The 24,540-nt window shown below is 31.5% G+C and overlaps 5 protein-coding genes, 1 long non-coding RNA gene and 1 pseudogene across 7 annotated transcripts; 2 read left to right on the top strand and 5 right to left on the bottom strand.

Annotated features, from left to right (window-relative positions):
* Positions 1 to 1,651: 1,651 nt before the first annotated feature.
* Positions 1,652 to 3,508, bottom strand: LOC123892383. The gene is made up of 3 exons (XM_045942168.1): positions 2,648 to 3,508; positions 2,093 to 2,242; positions 1,652 to 1,873 (listed from the first exon to the last, which is right to left on the bottom strand). Exons 1-3 carry the CDS (start codon positions 3,506 to 3,508, stop codon positions 1,652 to 1,654), a joined length of 1,233 nt encoding a protein of 410 aa, XP_045798124.1.
* Positions 3,509 to 5,589: 2,081 nt separating this feature from the next.
* Positions 5,590 to 6,612, bottom strand: LOC123888769. Its single transcript, XR_006802282.1, has 3 exons — positions 6,502 to 6,612; positions 5,947 to 6,096; positions 5,590 to 5,727 (listed from the first exon to the last, which is right to left on the bottom strand). It is a non-coding gene; the product is annotated as an uncharacterized LOC123888769 (long non-coding RNA).
* Positions 6,613 to 6,631: 19 nt separating this feature from the next.
* LOC123892381 lies at positions 6,632 to 7,362 on the bottom strand. Its single transcript, XM_045942167.1, has 2 exons — positions 6,786 to 7,362; positions 6,632 to 6,666 (listed from the first exon to the last, which is right to left on the bottom strand). The coding sequence occupies exons 1-2, from the start codon at positions 7,360 to 7,362 to the stop codon at positions 6,632 to 6,634; spliced, it is 612 nt and encodes a 203-aa protein (XP_045798123.1).
* Positions 7,363 to 9,361: 1,999 nt separating this feature from the next.
* On the bottom strand, positions 9,362 to 11,218 carry LOC123892380 (annotated as a pseudogene).
* A 5,641-nt stretch (positions 11,219 to 16,859) lies between these two features.
* Positions 16,860 to 17,513, top strand: LOC123892379. The gene is made up of 2 exons (XM_045942166.1): positions 16,860 to 17,148; positions 17,266 to 17,513. The coding sequence occupies exons 1-2, from the start codon at positions 16,860 to 16,862 to the stop codon at positions 17,511 to 17,513; spliced, it is 537 nt and encodes a 178-aa protein (XP_045798122.1).
* A 599-nt stretch (positions 17,514 to 18,112) lies between these two features.
* On the top strand, positions 18,113 to 19,585 carry LOC123892378. The gene has a single exon (XM_045942165.1). It carries the CDS (start codon positions 18,113 to 18,115, stop codon positions 19,583 to 19,585), a length of 1,473 nt encoding a protein of 490 aa, XP_045798121.1.
* Positions 19,586 to 20,025: 440 nt separating this feature from the next.
* On the bottom strand, positions 20,026 to 22,678 carry LOC123889908 (L-type lectin-domain containing receptor kinase S.4-like). Of its 2 annotated transcripts, XM_045939421.1 has the most exons (2): positions 22,247 to 22,676; positions 20,026 to 22,097 (listed from the first exon to the last, which is right to left on the bottom strand). In XM_045939421.1, exon 2 carries the CDS (start codon positions 21,997 to 21,999, stop codon positions 20,158 to 20,160), a length of 1,842 nt encoding a protein of 613 aa, XP_045795377.1. In that variant the 5' UTR covers positions 22,000 to 22,097; positions 22,247 to 22,676; the 3' UTR covers positions 20,026 to 20,157. The 2 variants fall into 2 exon arrangements, with proteins under 2 accessions (XP_045795377.1, XP_045795376.1); XM_045939420.1 differs by having other exon boundaries at positions 20,026 to 22,678.
* Between the last annotated feature and the right edge of the window lie 1,862 nt (positions 22,679 to 24,540).

Below are 24,540 nucleotides of genomic sequence, written 5' to 3'. Positions count from 1 at the left end.
TTATTTAAAATTTTGTAAGTATTTTATATTCACAAAATGTATATCATAATTTAAATTTCTGAAAAAGACAACTCTAGAGATTTTGTCTAATGGTAAATAGGTATGTTTTGAAACTACAGTTTTTTTGCTTGAGCCCCATTAGTTCTTTTAAAGCCCTATGATCTACCCTATAATGTATCGGAGCACCAGTTCCTCACCCTAAATTTTTTATACAAATTATTTTATCAAAAAAGAATATGTAAAAACAACATTAATTAATATATTATATTATTTTATTTATATAGCTATTAATTCATTTTAAGAAAAGAAAACGAAAACGCCAGGCGAACTTAAACTAACGTAATAAAAATGGCAAAAAAGAAAGGAAAACACAAATTTCATTACACAGAGTTATTGGGAGACTCTTGGTTCTAAAATGATTGTTTTATTAGTTACAGAAGATTCTAAAACGTTTAGAATAAGATTTTACAACCTATGGTGCAGTCTTTTATCCAATATATATGTCATCATATAAATCTAATAAAAAAGATACTATGGAAAAGTATACATTATCCCATGCTTTATTTTTTTTACACCTACAAAACATAAGAGAAATTTATGTGTTTCCCATAAAATTCATTTTAAATATTAGTTTTATATTGCATAAAAATCTTTTCCATGATGGAGAATAAGATTCTACAACCTATGTTGTAGTCTATTACCCAACGTATATCTCGGTGGAAGTTGAAAAATATGATCTCATTATCACTTCTTATGTGTGAAAACCAAACTCACGCAAGTGTATATTTATTTCGTAATTTCTAAACTATATTTCTACTCATACATTAATCAATTGTGAAGAGTGCACCATTGGAGGTGCTCTAGTTGAGAATAATTTGATTTCATGTCACTACTATAATTAGAATTTTTGGTTTTTAAGGTAAGTCACTAGCTTTGATCTAGTAGATGATAGAGGACGTAGGTTCTTTTGTTCCATTGTTTGACGAAATATAAAACTTTTATTATATGATCAATGATTTGGTTGATTTTAGATATGAGATAGGGATGCTTTCACTTGGTCCAACAATACACACATTCCAAAACAACTGAATAAGATACAGGGAGTTTCCTCATGAGAGTGATGATTAATTTGAAGATATATCCTCAAAAGAATCCACCGTGTTAATATGTTTTTGAGATTCTTTAAAAATAACGATGTTGAATAAAAATGCATAAACAATTAATGTTTTTTTAGACTTATTTAAAATTGAACATGAATGATCTATATAATATAAGCTCTCAATTCAAAGGTGGATTTTATAAAATTTCTATTTGTTAACATAACTCAAATGTTACACCGATATAATTTGATCTCACTCTTATATCTCTATCTCTATTATTAATGCTTTTGAAGTCAAAAAATGAAAAGAAAAAAAAAATAGTCTTAGTGTATGTTTTAAGTTTAATGAATGCCAAAGTGTCTTAAGTTGCATCCTAATTGAACTAGTGTGTTACACAACCATGTTATTAGAAAGTAAAAGCCGTACTCATGGAGTAAACTTGCAATTATTGACATTTTCTTTTTATAAATAACTTGTTTATTTCAATATTATAATCATTTGATGACATATAAAACATAGAATTTCTACACCAGATTAGATCTATATGTATTTTATGGTAATCGGTCCGCCAAATAGATATACATATGTCCCATAGCTCCAGTGCGAAAGCCACTTTTATATCTTGTTTCTACAGTCACAATTTCACCATCTTTAATCTTGATTGAACCTAACTCTGGATAACTTCCCGACATCTCGACAACATAGCCTTTCTCATTTCCCGGTTCCTTTCCTTTTCCATATGTTGGTTTTGAGGTATACAAAGTCCTTCCATCCTTAAATAATCAAAATATTATCACAATTTAGAAGTGATCAAGAATGATATAAAGTAAATGAATTCTTACCATAATATAGAGAGAATAAAAAAGATTATTGGTTAAGGAACATGACAAGCACACATAGTTTAATGAAACATACATATCATCGAAATCATAAATATTATATTTTGAGATAAAAATATGATAGAATTATTTATATATAATTAATGAACTTACTTGTCCATATAAAGTTGCGTTAATTGCACCAACATGCATATGAGCTGTGCCGTATATGAGATAACCACCTTTTTCCATTGGGATGTTTGCTTTCTCAATATGAGGAGGGTAGTTCTTTCTTCCATTATTTGGAGGAACCGTAAACTCTACCTGTAACCATCGAGTTCAACAAAACTGTACTTGTAAATTATGTTTTAGAATTAATTATAGAAAGTTTTAAAATTTAAAAAAAAATTGAAAAAGAAATCAATTTTAATTTAATTGACGTTAGTGATCATTTTAAAACTGTGATTCCGAAGGAATTTAAACTTCATCCCATGAGATCACCGGGTAAAACTATTACCACTGCTCTGACAATTCACGGATAGTGTTTTGAGCACTTCTTTATGAGATGTTTGATGTATGAATGCATTTTTGCTTTTCATTTTTATCTTTAAAATTACATTGGACATTACATTATAAAAGTTATCTATAATTAAAAGTAAGAAATAAATTAAACAAAATTTGTGAAGAAAAAATCTCACAAACAAAATAATTAAATAATCTCTTGCTTACCTGACAATCATGAATAAATTGGGAACCATTTCTTCTAACTCGATCAGTTGAATCAAGTACATAAAATCTTACAGGAATTTGTTGTTGGTTCCAATCAACCCATGTTATTTTGTATCTCAATGCAAGCTTTCTGGTAGGTGCTTCGAAACCCTTTTTCAATTTGCACTGTAAATTATCTTGGCAACAAAAGAGTCCTCCTTTATAATTGGAACCCAATGGTTTGCCATCGATGCCAGATGTGACGTTATAAAAATTCTTTGGCAAATTAAAATGGTTACACCTACATTCAGTACAACGTTTTCTATCTTTTGTTCCACGTGTATCAATAACCATGATATTTAGGAGCCACTTTTCTTGGTATCCCGATGGAATAGTTGAAGGGTTGCCATGCTCTACAGCATAAGGATCTGGAATCTTTGATTTTGTTCCTCGTGCTTCACCTCCCAAACCCCAATAATGTGGCAGAATATAAGTATTACATGTTCCATCATTTCTAATATAAATGTTACCTTCCAAAGGATCCTTAGGGGTTATTTTTGACATATTCCAATCTATTGCATGGTATTTTATAGCAAAAAAATGATGTAGATATGCTTCATATAATGGTACAGAATTTCCTTTTTCATCAACTAGTTCAGCATCAAAACTCTTTATTCCAACATGACCCTTTGGAAATTCAATATCATAGAAACTTTTATATGCGACTTTTCCGGGACCCACTTCAAACATTTCAGAAATAAAAGTAGCCGATTTTATATTTTTATTTTCAAATTTATCCCCTGAATCAATTGCACATGTTGTGGCTGATAAAAGCACTAGTATTGATGAAAAAACTATTGCCCCTTTACTTATAAACCCCATGGCGGAGATCTTTTTCTTTGTTCTGGTGATGAAGTTTTGTTTTTGTGCAAATCAAGGTTGATTTTGCTTCTTTTTATAATATAAAAGGCTCAACAATATGTGAATCTGACATGACTTGGTGCCAATGAATCAAAATTGGTTATTGAATGCCTATATTTCTATTGGGTGGTTAAGGGTGTATTCGGTTTATAATACGTGGCTTGAACAACTATTTAACTATTTATAGATATTAATTAATATTGTAATATCGATGTTGTTGTTCAATAAAAATTATATACAAAATATAAATATTTAATACTATCATTCCTTTCAATAATTTGTGTGTGTATATTTAAATAAGTGATATTTTATTTAAAATTTTGTAAGTATTTTATATTCACAAAATGTATATCATAATTTAAATTTCTGAAAAAGACAACTCTAGAGATTTTGTCTAATGGTAAATAGGTATGTTTTGAAACTACAGTTTTTTTGCTCGAGCCCCATTAGTTCTTTTAAAGCCCTATGATCTACCCTATAATGTATCGGAGCACCAGTTCCTCACCCTAAATTTTTTATACAAATTATTTTATCAAAAAAGAATATGTAAAAACAACATTAATTAATATATTATATTATTTTATTTATATAGCTATTAATTCATTTTAAGAAAAGAAAACGAAAACGCCAGGCGAACTTAAACTAACGTAATAAAAATGGCAAAAAAGAAAGGAAAACACAAATTTCATTACACAGAGTTATTGGGAGACTCTTGGTTCTAAAATGATTGTTTTATTAGTTACAGAAGATTCTAAAACGTTTAGAATAAGATTTTACAACCTATGGTGCAGTCTTTTATCCAATATATATGTCATCATATAAATCTAATAAAAAAGATACTATGGAAAAGTATACATTATCCCATGCTTTATTTTTTTTACACCTACAAAACATAAGAGAAATTTATGTGTTTCCCATAAAATTCATTTTAAATATTAGTTTTATATTGCATAAAAATCTTTTCCATGATGGAGAATAAGATTCTACAACCTATGTTGTAGTCTATTACCCAACGTATATCTCGGTGGAAGTTGAAAAATATGATCTCATTATCACTTCTTATGTGTGAAAACCAAACTCACGCAAGTGTATATTTATTTCGTAATTTCTAAACTATATTTCTACTCATACATTAATCAATTGTGAAGAGTGCACCATTGGAGGTGCTCTAGTTGAGAATAATTTGATTTCATGTCACTACTATAATTAGAATTTTTGGTTTTTAAGGTAAGTCACTAGCTTTGATCTAGTAGATGATAGAGGACGTAGGTTCTTTTGTTCCATTGTTTGACGAAATATAAAACTTTTATTATATGATCAATGATTTGGTTGATTTTAGATATGAGATAGGGATGCTTTCACTTGGTCCAACAATACACACATTCCAAAACAACTGAATAAGATACAGGGAGTTTCCTCATGAGAGTGATGATTAATTTGAAGATATATCCTCAAAAGAATCCACCGTGTTAATATGTTTTTGAGATTCTTTAAAAATAACGATGTTGAATAAAAATGCATAAACAATTAATGTTTTTTTAGACTTATTTAAAATTGAACATGAATGATCTATATAATATAAGCTCTCAATTCAAAGGTGGATTTTATAAAATTTCTATTTGTTAACATAACTCAAATGTTACACCGATATAATTTGATCTCACTCTTATATCTCTATCTCTATTATTAATGCTTTTGAAGTCAAAAAATGAAAAAAAAAAAAAATAGTCTTAGTGTATGTTTTAAGTTTAATGAATGCCAAAGTGTCTTAAGTTGCATCCTAATTGAACTAGTGTGTTACACAACCATGTTATTAGAAAGTAAAAGCCGTACTCATGGAGTAAACTTGCAATTATTGACTTTTTCTTTTTATAAATAACTTGTTTATTTCAATATTATAATCATTTGATGACATATAAAATATAGAATTTCTACACCAGATTAGATCTATATGTATTTTATGGTAATCGGTCCGCCAAATAGATATACATATGTCCCATAGCTCCAGTGCGAAAGCCACTTTTATATCTTGTTTCTACAGTCACAATTTCACCATCTTTAATCTTGATTGAACCTAACTCTGGATAACTTCCCGACATCTCGACAACATAGCCTTTCTCATTTCCCGGTTCCTTTCCTTTTCCATATGTTGGTTTTGAGGTATACAAAGTCCTTCCATCCTTAAATAATCAAAATATTATCACAATTTAGAAGTGATCAAGAATGATATAAAGTAAATGAATTCTTACCATAATATAGAGAGAATAAAAAAGATTATTGGTTAAGGAACATGACAAGCACACATAGTTTAATGAAACATACATATCATCGAAATCATAAATATTATATTTTGAGATAAAAATATGATAGAATTATTTATATATAATTAATGAACTTACTTGTCCATATAAAGTTGCGTTAATTGCACCAACATGCATATGAGCTGTGCCGTATATGAGATAACCACCTTTTTCCATTGGGATGTTTGCTTTCTCAATATGAGGAGGGTAGTTCTTTCTTCCATTATTTGGAGGAACCGTAAACTCTACCTGTAACCATCGAGTTCAACAAAAATGTACTTGTAAATTATGTTTTAGAATTAATTATAGAAAGTTTTAAAATTTAAAAAAAAATTGAAAAAGAAATCAATTTTAATTTAATTGACGTTAGTGATCATTTTAAAACTGTGATTCCGAAGGAATTTAAACTTCATCCCATGAGATCACCGGGTAAAACTATTACCACTGCTCTGACAATTCACGGATAGTGTTTTGAGCACTTCTTTATGAGATGTTTGATGTATGAATGCATTTTTGCTTTTCATTTTTATCTTTAAAATTACATTGGACATTACATTATAAAAGTTATCTATAATTAAAAGTAAGAAATAAATTAAACAAAATTTGTGAAGAAAAAATCTCACAAACAAAATAATTAAATAATCTCTTGCTTACCTGACAATCATGAATAAATTGGGAACCATTTCTTCTAACTCGATCAGTTGAATCAAGTACATAAAATCTTACAGGAATTTGTTGTTGGTTCCAATCAACCCATGTTATTTTGTATCTCAATGCAAGCTTTCTAGTAGGTGCTTCGAAACCCTTTTTTAATTTGCACTGTAAATTATCTTGGCAACAAAAGAGTCCTCCTTTATAATTGGAACCCAATGGTTTGCCATCGATGCCAGATGTGACGTTATAAAAATTCTTTGGCAAATTAAAATGGTTACACCTACATTCAGTACAACGTTTTCTATCTTTTGTTCCACGTGTATCAATAACCATGATATTTAGGAGCCACTTTTCTTGGTATCCCGATGGAATAGTTGAAGGGTTGCCATGCTCTACAGCATAAGGATCTGGAATCTTTGATTTTGTTCCTCGTGCTTCACCTCCCAAACCCCAATAATGTGGCAGAATATAAGTATTACATGTTCCATCATTTCTAATATAAATGTTACCTTCCAAAGGATCCTTAGGGGTTATTTTTGACATATTCCAATCTATTGCATGGTATTTTATAGCAAAAAAATGATGTAGATATGCTTCATATAATGGTACAGAATTTCCTTTTTCATCAACTAGTTCAGCATCAAAACTCTTTATTCCAACATGACCCTTTGGAAATTCAATATCATTGAAACTTTTATATGCGACTTTTCCGGGACCCACTTCAAACATTTCAGAAATAAAAGTAGCTGATTTTATATTTTTATTTTCAAATTTATCCCCTGAATCAATTGCACATGTTGTGGCTGATAAAAGCACTAGTATTGATGAAAAAACTATTGCCCCTTTACTTATAAACCCCATGGCGGAGATCTTTTTCTTTGTTCTGGTGATGAAGTTTTGTTTTTGTGCAAATCAAGGTTGATTTTGCTTCTTTTTATAACATAAAAGGCTCAACAATATGTGAATCTGACATGACTTGGTGCCAATAAATCAAAATTGGTTATTGAATGCCTATATTTCTATTGGGTGGTTAAGGGTGTATTCGGTTTATAATACGTGGCTTGAACAACTATTTAACTATTTATAGATATTAATTAATATTGTATTATCGATGTTGTTGTTCAATAAAAATTATATACAAAATATAAATATTTAATACTATCATTCCTTTCAATAATTTGTGTGTGTATATTTAAATAAGTGATATTTTATTTAAAATTTTGTAAGTATTTTATATTCACAAAATGTATATCATAATTTAAATTTCTTGAAAAGACAACTCTAGAGATTTTGTCTAATGGTAAATAGGTATGTTTTGAAACTACAGTTTTTTTGCTCGAGCCCCATTAGTTCTTTTAAAGCCCTATGATCTACCCTATAATGTATCGGAGCACCAGTTCCTCACCCTAAATTTTTTATACAAATTATTTTATCAAAAAAGAATATGTAAAAACAACATTAATTAATATATTATATTATTTTATTTATATAGCTATTAATTCATTTTAAGAAAAGAAAACGAAAACGTCAGGCGAACTTAAACTAACGTAATAAAAATGGCAAAAAAGAAAGGAAAACACAAATTTCATTACACAGAATTATTGTGAGACTCTTGGTTCTAAAATGATTATTTTATTAGTTACAGAAGATTCTAAAACGTTTAGAATAAGATTTTACAACCTATGGTGCAGTCTTTTATCCAATATATATGTCATCATATAAATCTAATAAAAAAGATACTATGGAAAAGTATACATTATCCCATGCTTTATTTTTTTTACACCTACAAAACATAAGAGAAATTTATGTGTTTCCCATAAAATTCATTTTAAATATTAGTTTTATATTGCATAAAAATCTTTTCCATGATGGAGAATAAGATTCTACAACCTATGTTGTAGTCTATTACCCAACGTATATCTCGGTGGAAGTTGAAAAATATGATCTCATTATCACTTCTTATGTGTGAAAACCAAACTCACGCAAGTGTATATTTATTTCGTAATTTCTAAACTATATTTCTACTCATACATTAATTAATTGTGAAGAGTGCACCATTGGAGGCGCTCTAGTTGAGAATAATTTGATTTCATGTCACTACTATAATTAGAATTTTTGGTTTTTAAGGTAAGTCACTAGCTTTGATCTAGTAGATGATAGAGGACGTAGGTTCTTTTGTTCCATTGTTTGACGAAATATAAAACTTTTATTATATGATCAATGATTTGGTTGATTTTAGATATGAGATAGGGATGCTTTCACTTGGTCCAACAATACACACATTCCAAAACAACTGAATAAGATACAGGGAGTTTCCTCATGAGAGTGATGATTAATTTGAAGATATATCCTCAAAAGAATCCACTGTGTTAATATGTTTTTGAGATTCTTTAAAAATAACGATGTTGAATAAAAATGCATAAACAGTTAATGTTTTTTTAGACTTATTTAAAATTGAACATGAATGACCTATATAATATAAGCTCTCAATTCAAAGGTGGATTTTATAAAATTTCTATTTGTTAACATAACTGAAATGTTACACCGATATAATTTGATCTCACTCTTATATCTCTATCTCTATTATTAATGCTTTTGGAGTCAAAAAATGAAAAAATAAATTAAAATAGTCTTAGTGTATGTTTTAAGTTTAATGAATGCCAAAGTGTCTTAAGTTGCATCCTAATTGAACTAGTGTGTTACACAACCATGTTATTAGAAAGTAAAAGACGTACTCATGGAGTAAACTTGCAATTATTGACTTTTTCTTTTTATAAATAACTTGTTTATTTCAATATTATAATCATTTGATGACATATAAAATATAGAATTTCTACACCAGATTAGATCTATATGTATTTTATGGTAATCGGTCCGCCAAATAGATATACATATGTCCCATAGCTCCAGTGCGAAAGCCACTTTTATATCTTGTTTCTACAGTCACAATTTCACCATCTTTAATCTTGATTGAACCTAACTCTGGATAACTTCCCGACATCTCGACAACATAGCCTTTCTCATTTCCCGGTTCCTTTCCTTTTCCATATGTTGGTTTTGAGGTATACAAAGTCCTTCCATCCTTAAATAATCAAAATATTATCACAATTTAGAAATGATCAAGAATGATATAAAGTAAATGAATTCTTACCATAATATAGAGAGAATAAAAAAGATTATTGGTTAAGGAACATGACAAGCACACATAGTTTAATGAAACATACATATCATCGAAATCATAAATATTATATTTTGAGATAAAAATATGATAGAATTATTTATATATAATTAATGAACTTACTTGTCCATATAAAGTTGCGTTAATTGCACCAACATGCATATGAGCTGTGCCGTATATGAGATAACCACCTTTTTCCATTGGGATGTTTGCTTTCTCAATATGAGGAGGGTAGTTCTTTCTTCCATTATTTGGAGGAACCGTAAACTCTACCTGTAACCATCGAGTTCAACAAAAATGTACTTGTAAATTATGTTTTAGAATTAATTATAGAAAGTTTTAAAATTTAAAAAAAAATTGAAAAAAAAATCAATTTTAATTTAATTGACGTTAGTGATCATTTTAAAACTGTGATTCCGAAGGAATTTAAACTTCATCCCATGAGATCACCGGGTAAAACTATTACCACTGCTCTGACAATTCACGGATAGTGTTTTGAGCACTTCTTTATGAGATGTTTGATGTATGAATGCATTTTTGCTTTTCATTTTTATCTTTAAAATTACATTGGACATTACATTATAAAAGTTATCTATAATTAAAAGTAAGAAATAAATTAAACAAAATTTGTGAAGAAAAAATCTCACAAACAAAATAATTAAATAATCTCTTGCTTACCTGACAATCATGAATAAATTGGGAACCATTTCTTCTAACTCGATCAGTTGAATCAAGTACATAAAATCTTACAGGAATTTGTTGTTGGTTCCAATCAACCCATGTTATTTTGTATCTCAATGCAAGCTTTCTGGTAGGTGCTTCGAAACCCTTTTTCAATTTTCACTGTAAATTATCTTGGCAACAAAAGAGTCCTCCTTTATAATTGGAACCCAATGGTTTGCCATCGATGCCAGATGTGACGTTATAAAAATTCTTTGGCAAATTAAAATGGTTACACCTACATTCAGTACAACGTTTTCTATCTTTTGTTCCACGTGTATCAATAACCATGATATTTAGGAGCCACTTTTCTTGGTATCCCGATGGAATAGTTGAAGGGTTGCCATGCTCTACAGCATAAGGATCTGGAATCTTTGATTTTGTTCCTCGTGCTTCACCTCCCAAACCCCAATAATGTGGCAGAATATAAGTATTACATGTTCCATCATTTCTAATATAAATGTTACCTTCCAAAGGATCCTTAGGGGTTATTTTTGACATATTCCAATCTATTGCATGGTATTTTATAGCAAAAAAATGATGTAGATATGCTTCATATAATGGTACAGAATTTCCTTTTTCATCAACTAGTTCAGCATCAAAACTCTTTATTCCAACATGACCCTTTGGAAATTCAATATCATAGAAACTTTTATATGCGACTTTTCCGGGACCCACTTCAAACATTTCAGAAATAAAAGTAGCCGATTTTATATTTTTATTTTCAAATTTATCCCCTGAATCAATTGCACATGTTGTGGCTGATAAAAGCACTAGTATTGATGAAAAAACTATTGCCCCTTTACTTATAAACCCCATGGCGGAGATCTTTTTCTTTGTTCTGGTGATGAAGTTTTGTTTTTGTGCAAATCAAGGTTGATTTTGCTTCTTTTTATAATATAAAAGGCTCAACAATATGTGAATCTGACATGACTTGGTGCCAATAAATCAAAATTGGTTATTGAATGCCTATATTTCTATTGGGTGGTTAAGGGTGTATTCGGTTTATAATACGTTGCTTGAACAACTATTTAACTATTTATAGATATTAATTAATATTGTAATATCGATGTTGTTGTTCAATAAAAATTATATACAAAATATAAATATTTAATACTATCATTCCTTTCAATAATTTGTGTGTGTATATTTAAATAAGTGATATTTTATTTAAAATTTTGTAAGTATTTTATATTCACAAAATGTATATCATAATTTAAATTTCTGAAAAAGACAACTCTAGAGATTTTGTCTAATGGTAAATAGGTATGTTTTGAAACTACAGTTTTTTTGCTCGAGCCCCATTAGTTCTTTTAAAGCCCTATGATCTACCCTATAATGTATCGGAGCACCAGTTCCTCACCCTTAGAATAAGATTTTACAACCTATGGTGCAGTCTATGCAATGTATATGTCATCATATAAATCTAATAAAGGAATATACTATGGAAAGTTATACATTACCCCTTGCTTCATTTTTTTACAAAATGGTATTATAAGTCTCATTTGAGTTGAATTTTCAAATTGTCTGTTTAATTGCAAAAATGTTGGAAGAAATAATTCTGCATTATAAAGAAACTCTTAAGTCTGATTTTTTCCAATAAAGTGGTATATAGAGCCTTGATTCATTTGTTTTGGCCAATTTTAAATGGAGAAAAATGGAGAGTTGGTTATGATTAATCACAACTCCCCTAATTACGCACTTTTCAAAATGGTATTATAAGTCTCATTTGAATAAAAATTGGATACTTTTTCGTTCCACCCTTTCAGTTATACGTCTATTCTTACAAATCAATTTTTTTATTTTTTTTATAATTCTACCCGTTTTATAATTCAACTTGTAGTGACAGACAAAAACTGTCACCGAAAGTTCAAAATTCATAGATATTGCTCGTTTTCACATATACTGGATTTTTTTTTTGCAAATTAGTCCAATTAGATATTCCTTACCGGAACACCTTCTTTAATTGCATATTTAGTCCCTTATGTTTATTTTAGGTTTTAATTTGATCCCTTATGTTTAAAAATTTTAAAGTTGGTCTCTTATGTTATTGATCTCAACATAAGTTGGTCCTTTTCGTTAAATTTTGAGTTAAATTTTTCAAAGTTTTTGTTAAATTTTGAGTTAATTTCTCCTAAAACTTTCACATAGTACTCTCCTAAGTGGTTCACGTACGCAAACTCATTAGACAAGTCGATGATTTAAACAAAAATTTGACGAAAATGACCAACTTGAAACTTTTTAAACATAAGGGACCAAATTGAAATCTAAAATAAACATAAGGGACCAAATATTCAATTAAGCCATTATTTAAATATAAGAAATTTGACTTATAGTGACACACAAAAGCTATCAATAAAAGTTTAATTCATAGAAGTAAACCCACTTTTAAATTTCCGGTCTTTTATTTAAATACAAATAATTTTACTTATAATGACAGACGAAAATCGTCACTAAAATTCAAAAATTCGTAGTTATAGCTCGTTTTCATCTATACCGGAAAAATTTACAAATTACTTTTGTTACTTACCGTAACACATTCTTTTTGAAATTTCAGGTCTTCCAATTAAGTTCTAGGAAATTTGAATTGTAGTGACGGACAAAACTGTCACTAAAAGTGAAAACTTTGTAGCAAAAGTTGTCATGCGTAGGTGAACTCATGTGTTGTCCGTGATGGTTAAAAAGTTAAGGGTAAAATTGAAATATTGTGTGATTTTTATGGGTGAGGGTGTAATTATAGTGGTGGTTGGAAAAAATTTCTATTGCTTGAGCGAGTTATGATCAATTATCTTCGGTTTTTGAGACAGTAACTCAAAATTTTGGGCAGCCTGTTTCACCTAGATTTAAGAAAAAAATTATGAAGCTTGTGAAACATAAAATTGTAGTAATTTTTCTTAAACTTCTACCGGCACAAATAACATCAAAATTCAATATTTGTAGCTCCAAACATGTGCTGTCGAAAGCAGAAAGGTCAAAATGTGTAAAAATTCAAAAAGTAATAATGTTTGGTAATAAAGCCCAAATTAAATCCATAATTATAAAATGCATCTAAGACCTATCCATTCAAAAACAAAAAATGATGATTATGAAACCAAATATAAGAGTTAATTAATGTATAAAATCAGTTCTCATCACTGGCGCAAATGTCACTGTCATTGGATCACATGCTTGTACTATAGCTAATTGTCGTTATATGACTATTGATAATAAACATTCCTTGTGTTTGATCATTCTTCAAAATTCCTTCGCAAAGATACAGAAAAATGGCCTAGAAGATTAAGAAGTGTCTTCAACATATGTCTAGACGATGGACTGAATTGTTGACTTTGAACTACTTGATCTTCTGTGGTGTACAGAGAAGAATGAATGTATCTAGAGTGTGATGACACTATATGTTCCAAAGTTGAGTTATCATGTTCAGATGATCAGTAAAAGCTACATAGAAGAACAAACACAGTAGAGCATCACATTGTTCTCACAATATATTGTTATTACCAAAACTATAAAAAAAAAATCAAAGTCTATTTTTCATAAACCCATTTTGGTTCAACTGAAGATAATTTTGATGTTGATCAAAGAAGATGAACAGAAAGCCAGTTATTATAAGACAGTAGTTGGACTTGTGTATCCTCCTGTTGAAGGAGAATTTGGAATAAATTAAAGGAGTTGTATGAGTGGATATGTACATGCAAAATAAAGCATGATTGATCAGAATGCTGGTTAATATGAAATACAAAGACGGAGAGTCAATGGCAGAGCATATGAGTGTGTTTCAAAATACTGTGAATTAGTTGACAGCTAATAATATTAAACTAGATGATGAATTGCAAGCTTTATTATTGCTTAATTCCTTGCCCGATAACTAAGAAATTCTTGTTGTGACACTAACAAACTCAGTTCCAAATGGGAAGCTAGTAAAGTCAACGGTTAAAGAGCGCATGCTTAACAAAGAAGATCAAAGAAAGGACAATGGTTTGATTGGTACTCCTACTCAGTTAGAAGCTTTTGTTACAGCGTCATGGGGGAGAAGTTAAACTAGAAAATTTCGCAAACGTGACAAATCTGAGAGTCACAGTAAGTCAAGAAGCAAGTCTAAGAACTTGAAAAGAAATTACATGCTTTCATTGGCGGCGTGAAACTCATGAAAAGAAATTATAGGTTACTCAAGAGAAATCAATCGAGGAAAAGAGATGGAGGTAGTGAAAAGAAAAATGATAAAGACACTACTGCAGTTGCAGTTGCACATGATAGTGTTATCGATGTCTACATTATGTTTTATGATGATGATTCAACAAAGTCACAACAATAGCTACTTAAAACAAAACCGAAATGCCATACAAACAAAGGCCAAAAAACATTGGACCTTGCCATAGCCAGAAAGGAAAAAAAAACGCAGCAGCAGAGCAACTTCGAGCAAATAGAGGAAAATGCAGCTTAAATAAATTACCGCCGCAAACATAGATAAGGCTCTAATGACCATTCATATAATAAGCAAGGCTCAATCTTTAATTTATAGATACTTCATCTTCAAGACAAAATCTTTATATCTTCCACAAAAACATTAAGATCCATAGAAATATTGTTAAAGATCTTGTTAAAGGTCAAACACTACTTAAAATAACATTTCAATAAATGTTATAAGTTCATAAAAAAAAATTCACAAAAACAAAAACATTTTATTTTATCAACCAATTTTATAGCTAATTTAATAAGCTATAAACTAGCTTATTTATATTACCAAATAGACATATGTATTGATCTTTCTTTCCCTTGATCCCATTTTCAGTTTGTGTTTGTTTAATTCAATGTATTTTCAAAAGGTTTTTTAATACTTATATTGTATCTTCCTTAAAAAAAATATACTTATATTGTATCTTACATGCAAAGGAATTTCATAAACAATTTTTTTTTTTTAAATAAGCACACAACTTATGCTACCCAAGAGCGTTTAGATAAGATGACTGATAAGTGCGAAAAAGTGGTAATTTTACATATATATTTTATGCACTTGTTGACTTGTTTTGCAAGATTTGTGTATATAAGTCCCCAAGAACTTGTATATATATATGTGTTGATCTAATTTTGGTTAGTTTATCTTTAATCCCAATCATTTTGACAAGTTTTTGTAATTAAAGTTGATTTTTTGATGAAGATTAATGTTAACTTTTAGATGCTCGTTGGGCTAGAGAAAGCCAAAGACAGGCAAGAAATGGCAGGGAGTTTCTGGCTCCAGCTAGAGAAAACTCAGATGTGACTTAGAGGGCTAGTCGGGCACGTGTTAACAAACCCAACTGTGAAGTGATGCAGCTAGCTGGGCGAGCTATAGCTGGCTGGGCCAGCTTGAATTTCCGGATCTTGTATAAATAGCTTTTGAAAAAGAAAAAAAAAACAGATTGGATTCCATTCTAAACACTCAAAAGCACCACCAGAAGCAGAGAGACCCAATGAGGTAGATTCAAGGGGATTTGAAGGTGGATGCACAACAATAGTTGAGACATCATCATTGATATGTTTGTTCATCACTTTTCTTCTTTATCTTTTGTAAAGCTATCATGAAAATGAGTAGCTAATCTCTCTTTTGTTAGGATTAGATGTAACTAACTCTAGTAATATGTATACTTTATGATCATGGTCTTATATATGATTTTATATTATCTATTAATATCGGTGTTGTCCTTGATTTTCATGTTTTAATTCTAGGGTTTAACTTGTTATAGACAAAATATACTTTTTGAACCCAAAGAACTAGGATAACATCTATTGAATCCTAAATTCCAGACATAGATTTAATACTCACTTTTTGTATCAGATCTTAATGCTATTGTATTGATTGATGATCCGAAACATCGGAGATTAATAGGTACAATAGATATCCCGACGTTATCTGGACACGGAAACGTTCGAGACGAGCAATACATGATAATATTGATAGATGTCTAAAATCTTTATAACTGATTAGGAGAATACATATGAATGAGTTAGCGATGTCTAAATCCCAACAAACTTATCTCTCTGTAATTTCAATCATTATTTCTTTACCATCACTATATTTTCGTACTTTCTCATAAACAAACTCTGTCAACCACTTTACTTAAAATTATATTAATTGTTGAACGGCATCAATATCGCATCAGTCCTTATGGAGATGATAAAAATATATTTACTTTTGTATTTCAACAATGACGTGAGTCTCTTTCAACTCAACCAAAGTTTTAGGTTGGATCATTGGTTTAGACATGCAACAAGACTCGCGGAATTACTATCTATAATTGCGTGCAGAGAATATTCACGTTGAGAGAGAAAAAAAACAATTTAGGCTTAAAATTTGATATTCGTCTTAAAAGTAAGAAATATAAATTAGTTTATTATAGTAAAAAATAAAATTATTATTTTCTTCCAAGGAGATGATTCTTACGAAGGGTTACGGTATAGACTTCGCAGCTCCCATTTGTTTCTGTTCATGGCGGCAGTTTGGTGGATTTGGAGGGCCAGGAATGCTTTTTGCTTGGACAATGATCTGGTTCCACATTTTTCTCTCAAAATGCGCATAGTGGACTATGCTCTTTTGCTTAAGAATTGTGACTTTAATCAGCACGAGACGACGCTTCCGAAGTTAATGAGGTGGAATGCATTTGGCGGCACTGGCATGATCTTGAATGTGGACGGATGTAGTATTGGTAATCCTGGTATTTCCAATTTTGGGGGATTGATTCGCAATGCAGATGGAGCTTGGATTCAGGGTTTCTTTGGTAACATCGGATTCACTAACATCCTTCATGCGGAGCTTATGGCTATTTATAGAGGTCTTCTTTTAGCCTGGGATTAAAATATTAAGGATTTGTGGTGCTATTCTGATTCTGTAACAGCGATTACTTTTGTTACCGAACCTGTGGATGTGTGGCATCATTATGCAGCCAATAACATCAAGGACATCCTGAATAGAGATTGGCAGGTCCTAATCCTCCATACCTTCCGAGAGGGCAACGTCTGCGCCGACTATTTTGCTAAGCTTGGTGCTAACAGTAATGAAGTCTTCCCTTCCATTGCCAACCCGCCTGCTGGTCACAATCTTTGCCTTCTAGCTGATGCTAGTGGGATTTGTTTCTATAGATAATTTTCTTTAGCTTTTTCTTTTTTTGTTTTGCCAATTTGTACCAAAAAAAAATTAATAAAATTATTATATCTTAAAGGATTAAAACAGTTTTTTTTTTATGTTGGATTAAAACAGTTATTAGGCTCTATATTTATTTTAAAAAAATAACAGTAAAAAAGTTATAAGGCTCTATATATCTGGTAATCAGTAAAATGTCATTTAGTAAAAAGTTGATACAACCAGCCTATTTTTAACACATTGATACAACTATATGATTCGTTAATTTAAGCGTTAACAATTGTTTATGAAAAAAATCCTCACTTAGTCAAAAAAAAATTGTTTATGAAAAAAATCCTCACTGTCCATACAAACCCATAAAATTATCCAAACCAATATTCTTTGCCACCACGCCCTTACCATCTCTTCTCAACATCATAAAAAGCCAACACACCCATTGCCAAATCAAGCAAAATAGTTAGGTAAAAAACACCTAAATCCAAAAAAACAAAAAACAACTTTTTTTTTTCTTTTAAAACAAAAAATTTATCAATAAACCCATCAATTTTTGAAAGAGACAAAAAAGAAGACCCGTCATCGTCACGGCCGTGGTCCCCACCACCATGGCTCGTTGTCAAGGGTCATCTTTATGTTTCACATTTTTTCACGTTGAAGAACCGTCACCGTTAGAAAAAGAAAATACCCTCGGTATCCTCTCTTTTGACGCCGTTAAAACGATGTGTCGTCTCGTCTCCCTTTACAAATCATTAACGGACGTTGAAATCCACAGACTCCGTCGCCACGTCATCAAATCCAAAGGCGTAGCTAACCTTAATTCTAACGATGAATGTTTCCTCCTTAATCTTGCTTGCGCTGAACGTCTCCAAGATCTTAACTTAGCTGCCGCGGCCGTTTCACGTCTCGGCGTACGCTGTTCGAATAAGGGTTTGAGTAATTTCGAAACAGTTTACGCCGAGATGAAAAACGGTGGCGTTGATTTAAAGAAAATTGAATTTGGAACAAGGAATGTTGAGAAAGTAGTTGAGAAAATGGAGAAACTTGTTTCTGCAACGAGGAATCTTCATAATGCAATGGAATCTTTGTCTGAAATGGAAGCTTCTGAGAACAAGATTCAGAAATGGAGAACAATGAGAGCTAATAATGGTCTTAAGGTAAAAGTTGAATGTTTCAATGATAAGATTGTTTATCATAAAAGACAAGTTCAATATTTCAAACAAATTTCGCTTTGGAATTTATCGGTTGATAAAGTTGTTGGGTTATTGGCTCAGATTATTTGCATTGTTTATGCTAGAATCAGCTTTGTTTTTGGATCTTTGATTTCTGGTAACAATAACAACAATAACAACAACAACAACAATGGTGTTAAGGTTAAAGGTCTTTATCGAATGAAAATGCATAATCGTTGTTGTAAAATTGAACATAGGGAGTTGTATAAGATAAACCGTTGTATATTTGATAAAGATGAAAAGAAAAAGAAGAATAATGTTGGTGTGAAGATAAATAAAATGGGTGTGATTCAGTCTCATGGTCATTCTCTGGCGCCGGCGGTGGGTTCTTGCAGCGGTGGAGGAAAGATTGTGGCTAAGAATAATAGTGTTTTCAGGTTGGCACCACCAACAACGGTTGGTGGAGTAGGGCTTTCACAAAGATATGCAAATGTGATTCTTTTCACCGAGAGGATTGTGCATGCTTCTACGGCGATAGGAGATGACGCGCGGAAGTTGTTGTACGAGATGTTACCAGAGAGATTGAAGGTGAAGTTGGGAGGGAAATTGAGGAAAATGTGGTTGAAATTGGAGGAGAACTCAGAGGATGAGGAGGAGAATCAAGAGAAATGGACTATGTCTGAACGCCGTGGCGCGGCTGAGGAGGTGATGGATTGGTTGGCACCATTGGCAAATGATACATTGAAGTGGCAAGCTGAGAGGAATTTGGAGAAGCAAAAGTTTGAGACTAAACCAACTGTGTTATTGTTGCAAACTTTGCATTATTCCAATTTGGAGAAAGTGGAGGATGCTCTTGTGGATGTATTGGTTGGGTTGAGTTGTATATATTGGAACCAAAAACAATGGTGAGGATTTTTTATACCCCCACCACAAACTATCTATTTTGTTTGATAAATTGTTTGAATGGTTTAATTGTATTTGATCATAATTTTTAGGTGTTCAAATTTAAATTTGTGTTGAAATATAGTTATGAACATAATATATATGTCTAGGTTGGTGATTAGTCAATCATTATGGTAGTGTGATGATTGATGAGTCATGAGGCATGAATCATGAATGTCATTTGAGACATGAATCATGAAATGTCATTTGAAATTTTATTTAATTCTTTCTCAATTTCAAATAGTACTACTTTATCAAAAAGTGCAATGACTAATGAGTCATTTTTGCATGGAGTTGCATATAAAAAATGGGAACAGAAGTACTCTTTGTAAATGTTGCTGAAGAAGCATTATGTATAGAGACTAATGAAATTAGAGAGAACAAAAAGCTTCAAAGTAGAAAAAAAATTACACTTCAATAATTTTACTTGTAATTTAATAATATTTTAAAAAAATTTCTAAACATTTTTATTCTATATTGATCACCTAAATACTAAATATGGTAACCAAATCACAAGTATTTTATAATACCACAAGTGATTAAGGTGAATTAGCAAAAGAGATAGAACTAGTATTAGTATTCACATCTCTATTTCCAAGATATGAGCTTGAACTTGTCTTATCAAATGAAGAAGTTCCAATAGAATGCAAGAATTCATCAAACCCCTCTTGTGAATCAATAATTCCTGGCTTTCTTAATTCATTTGGCAACTCAACTTCTCCATCCAAAATCATTACTACTTGTCTCATGCTAGGCCTTATAGTTGGCATATCATTTGAACAAATCATCCCCAATTTCAACACCATTATAACCTCACATTCATCAAAACTACCATTTAATTTAGGATCCACTACTTCAAGTAACATTCCTTGTTTATACTTTTCCCACACCCATTCAACCAACACCAACTCTTGTTCTAAGGCCTTTGGCTCAATAGGCCTTCTTCCGCAAGCAACCTCGAGCAGAAGTGCACCAAATGCAAAAACGTCGGAGCTCGTAGATGCCTTTCCTGTTCTAGGCAACTCCGGCGCCAAATAGCCTAATGTTCCCACCACTCTCGTTGTGCCGGGATTAGCACCATGTTCATACAACCTTGCTAAACCAAAATCACCTAATTTTCCATTGAGTTCAAAATCCAACAAGACATTACTAGCCTTAACATCTCTGTGTATTACCACTTGTTCATAGCCTTCATGCAGAAATGAAAGACCTGAAGCAACATCCTTTATTATTTTAAACCTTTGCTCCCAACTTAGCACAATTTCTGCATCATCAAACAAGTACTTGTCTAAGCTTCCATTAGCCATGAAATCGTAAACAAGTAAAAGGTCGCCTCTGCGGCGACACCAACCGAGTAACTGAACCAAATTCCGGTGGCAAAGCCGTCCTAAGCTTGAGATTTCAGACACAAATTCTCTCAGCCCTTGTTTTGATTCATGTGAAACTCTCTTAACAGCTACTTGGATCTTTGATTTCGGCAACGTCCCTTTATAAACTCTTCCGAAACCACCCTGTCCAAGTAGCTCTTTCTCCTTGAAACCTTTTGTAGCTTTCTTGAGCTCTTGATAAGAGTATCTATGTGGTCCAATTTGAAGCTCCCATGCTTCTATTACATCAGCATTCTTGATTTTTCTGAAAAGGTAAATACCAAATACAACAAAACACAATACAATAACAGAAGCTGTAAGTGAAATACCAGTTATGAATATCAAAGACATGTGCTTCTTCTTTGGTTGCGGAGGTTGAGGTAGTGAAGACAAATCAAGACGTGGGGCTGGACCGTTGATTTTAAAGCTCCAACCCAATAAGTAATGAGAGCTAGCAAGCATACCGGTCGATGCAGAGAATCCAACATACATATTATCAAGAAGAATAGGTGATAGATCCATATGTAAGGACAAGATTGGTGTTTTAGGTTTAATTGAAGTTGGAGAAAGTGTAACACTAACAAGATTCACTGAAGAATCATAATCAACCCAAACAAGAATTGGTTTTCCACTTTTGATATTAATATCTTGTTTGGTTGAATCAGTAGTGTAATAACCAGCAGTAACAGATGCATTTGACTTCAAAGTATTGATGTCTATTCCAACATGGTTATCATTGATATCACCAAAATCTAAGTCTTTGGCAGTGTCCAACTCAACAGCAAAAAGATGGTTAGAGAAATTACCAACACTACTTGAATTGAGAAGACCAAGATACTGAATAGGTAAACCTTTGAGATGCTTAGAAGGTGCTATTGTGAAAGCCATGCCATGACCACCAAATTTAGGAAACTCAGAAACAACAGCAAAAGCAAAAGATGAAGAAAAGGAAAAAGCTTTACCAGTTGTTGAGTTCTTTAGCTGAAAAGGTGAAGAGTAAAAAGCGTGACTCATTATTCTGTTTGTTTCATTTGTTAATCTTATTATTCCATTTTTCTCTATCACTGCAGTTCCATCCAAGGTTAGATTGTTGGGACCAACATCCTTGAATCCTGCATACATGAGCTGGTCAAGTTGGGATAAAACTGGAACAAAGAGGAACACCAAAACTGATGCCAAGAATTGAAGATAGGTTTGCATGATGAACAAGACAAATCAGTAAATATATGATATTGTTGAGTTTATTTTTTTTGGCGTAAACCTGGTATCCTCTGCGCGCAACTTCAGACACTAATCCCTCGAACCTTGCGGGTTCCAAATGGGCGGAAAACTCTCCTTGAGAGCTTATTGGAAGAGGATTACTGAAAAAATGTAAAATGAGTATATGATAGGTTTCATAACTCTACTCTTCCAATTGTGAAGTTTATATGCAAAGAAATTTTGTACGTCCCTACAATGAATAGATATCAATGAAGAATTGGAAAAATCAGAAACATGACTAAGTCATATTGGCCACTATTGACTGACTTGGGCAGTTGGCTTCTGCTTATTATACTTCTCCTTTTGCAATTAATTTTCTCAGTGTCAGTTGTAATGGTGTCAATATTCTCATGAGTCATGATCACAGAATTTATGTCAGCTCAAATGTACATCAAAGTGGTTCAGCGGTGATTGGCGCTGAACTTGGTAGGGAGGATCGCGGTTCGATCCCCCGCAACTGCGATCGGGAGGGGGCTAGAACCACTTGATGTCAGAACTGACCCTCGAACCAGATTCAACTGGTGGTGAAAAACCAAAAAAAAAATGTTATAAATTAAATATGGCAAAACCAATCATCTTAAACACTACATCGAGAAACTTACGAGACACAATATTGACCAACATATCAAACCAACAAAGAAGAAAGAGTAACAAAAGGAAAAACTAACCAATAAAAAGCGGATGAACATCAATGCGGAGGGACCAATGCCAACCAGACAAAAACAAAACCAATCAAAGATAGACAACCCAAAATGACCGCTCTGCACAGAGAAACAACAGTTAAAGGGCAGCCAGCCAGCCTCCTGGACCACACACTAAAATAGCGAACCATCCAACAATACTATGTTATGTTTTCATCAATTATAAGTGTATCATTATTCATTTTAAATATTTCTCTATCTCAATTAATTGTCACCTAACTATAATACACTCCTATGATGGTGAACTATTCTACTACTCTTAGAATTGAGTATTAGGTCTAACTCAACCTCACAAAACTGGCTTATAAGGTGAGGATTGCAGACGGCCCAGCGGATCGTGGAGATGCTCTGATACCATCTCAAATAACCGATTATCCCAAAAACTTAAGCTGTTTGGATAGAGCCACATCAAATCAATGGTTTTATATTATTTCTAACAACTACTATACTACTACTTTAGGCTATATAGACAATTTTAAACAATAGAATTCAACATTATTTACCTTTATTTTATCTATGTAATATGTAGGAACTAATTTACCTGTATTTTCCAAAGTACTAAACAAATCAAACAACAGAAAATACTCTTCAGAAAAAAGCACAAATTAATGCAAAACAACACAAAGAAAAAATTAGTTAATTGGTTAAGATTCGTTTAATTGGTTTTAACTAACTTTTCCTTTTTAACAACCACAACCAATTGAAAAAAGGACAGAACAGAAAATTTAAAATGAAATAGTACCTACTCCCTCCGTCCCAAAAAGAATGACCCAGTTGACCGAAACACGCATGCCAATGCATAACTTTGACGACTAATATCTTTAATTGTATAATAGTAAAAATTATAAAAAATTGATATTTTGAAAATACTCATCGAGACGAATCTAACAACATCTTATATGTTAATATTTATTTTTATTTATTAGTAAAAAAATATGGTCAAAACAATATATATGAATAGTGCATATATTCAAAATGAGTCATTCTTTTTGGGACGGAGGGAGTAATATCTATCTCTCTATAAATAACAATGAATAATGAATGAAGAACAGAAACAGTGCTTACAAATTTAGGGATTTGAAATGAAGTAATGAAAGCATAGTAGCATCAGAAAAGCTAAGAAAGGAAAATTGATATAGCGAGGTGTGTATATCAGGTTGTCATTACCTTTTGGGAAATTGGGGAAAGAAAAATTTGTTCTTTTTCGTTTTGTAAAGACTAAAAGATTACTGTTTGTTAATTAGTCGTTAGATAAAAAGTAGGGAAAAGAAAAGTTAATTTTAGGGTTTTCAATTTTATATGGGCCGCTAAAATTTATTAAATAACCATTTTGAGTGAAAAAAATTCTCCATAATCTTCGTCAATAAAATCGCCGAAAGTCTCTAAACAATCTGCCACAATATGAGAAATCACTTCTTTTACTATGTGTGTAATCTACATTAAATTTAAGAGTGTCTATAGGAAAACATAATTAACTCATATTACAAGCAAGATTTTTATGCGAAATTTATACTAATAAGGTCAAATCATAAATTGCCTAGACAAAGGTACAAATGTTACACACCAATATACTTAATACATTTATTAATGATTC

Source organism: Trifolium pratense, linkage group LG6, assembly GCF_020283565.1.
Source record: "Trifolium pratense cultivar HEN17-A07 linkage group LG6, ARS_RC_1.1, whole genome shotgun sequence".
Taxonomy (NCBI): Eukaryota; Viridiplantae; Streptophyta; class Magnoliopsida; order Fabales; family Fabaceae; genus Trifolium; species Trifolium pratense.
The sequence above is the reverse complement of the archived record's forward strand: the minus strand, read 5'-3'. Positions and strand labels throughout refer to the sequence as shown.

Coding starts and splice junctions, on each gene's coding strand:
- LOC123889908 (XM_045939420.1), bottom strand. CDS start 22,185: ATGCAAACCTATCTTCAATTCTTGGCATCAGTTTTGGTGTTCCTCTTT.
- LOC123892383 (XM_045942168.1), bottom strand. CDS start 3,508: ATGGGGTTTATAAGTAAAGGGGCAATAGTTTTTTCATCAATACTAGTG. Junction 2,243..2,647: donor AATTTATTCATGATTGTCAG/GTAAGCAAGAGA, acceptor CGATGGTTACAG/GTAGAGTTTACGGTTCCTCC. Junction 1,874..2,092: donor ACGCAACTTTATATGGACAA/GTAAGTTCATTA, acceptor TGATTATTTAAG/GATGGAAGGACTTTGTATAC.
- LOC123892379 (XM_045942166.1), top strand. CDS start 16,860: ATGGCGGCAGTTTGGTGGATTTGGAGGGCCAGGAATGCTTTTTGCTTG. Junction 17,149..17,265: donor TTGGATTCAGGGTTTCTTTG/GTAACATCGGAT, acceptor ATTCTGTAACAG/CGATTACTTTTGTTACCGAA.
- LOC123892378 (XM_045942165.1), top strand. CDS start 18,113: ATGGCTCGTTGTCAAGGGTCATCTTTATGTTTCACATTTTTTCACGTT.
- LOC123892381 (XM_045942167.1), bottom strand. CDS start 7,362: ATGGGGTTTATAAGTAAAGGGGCAATAGTTTTTTCATCAATACTAGTG. Junction 6,667..6,785: donor TAGAAAACGTTGTACTGAAT/GTAGGTGTAACC, acceptor GATAATTTACAG/TGCAAATTAAAAAAGGGTTT.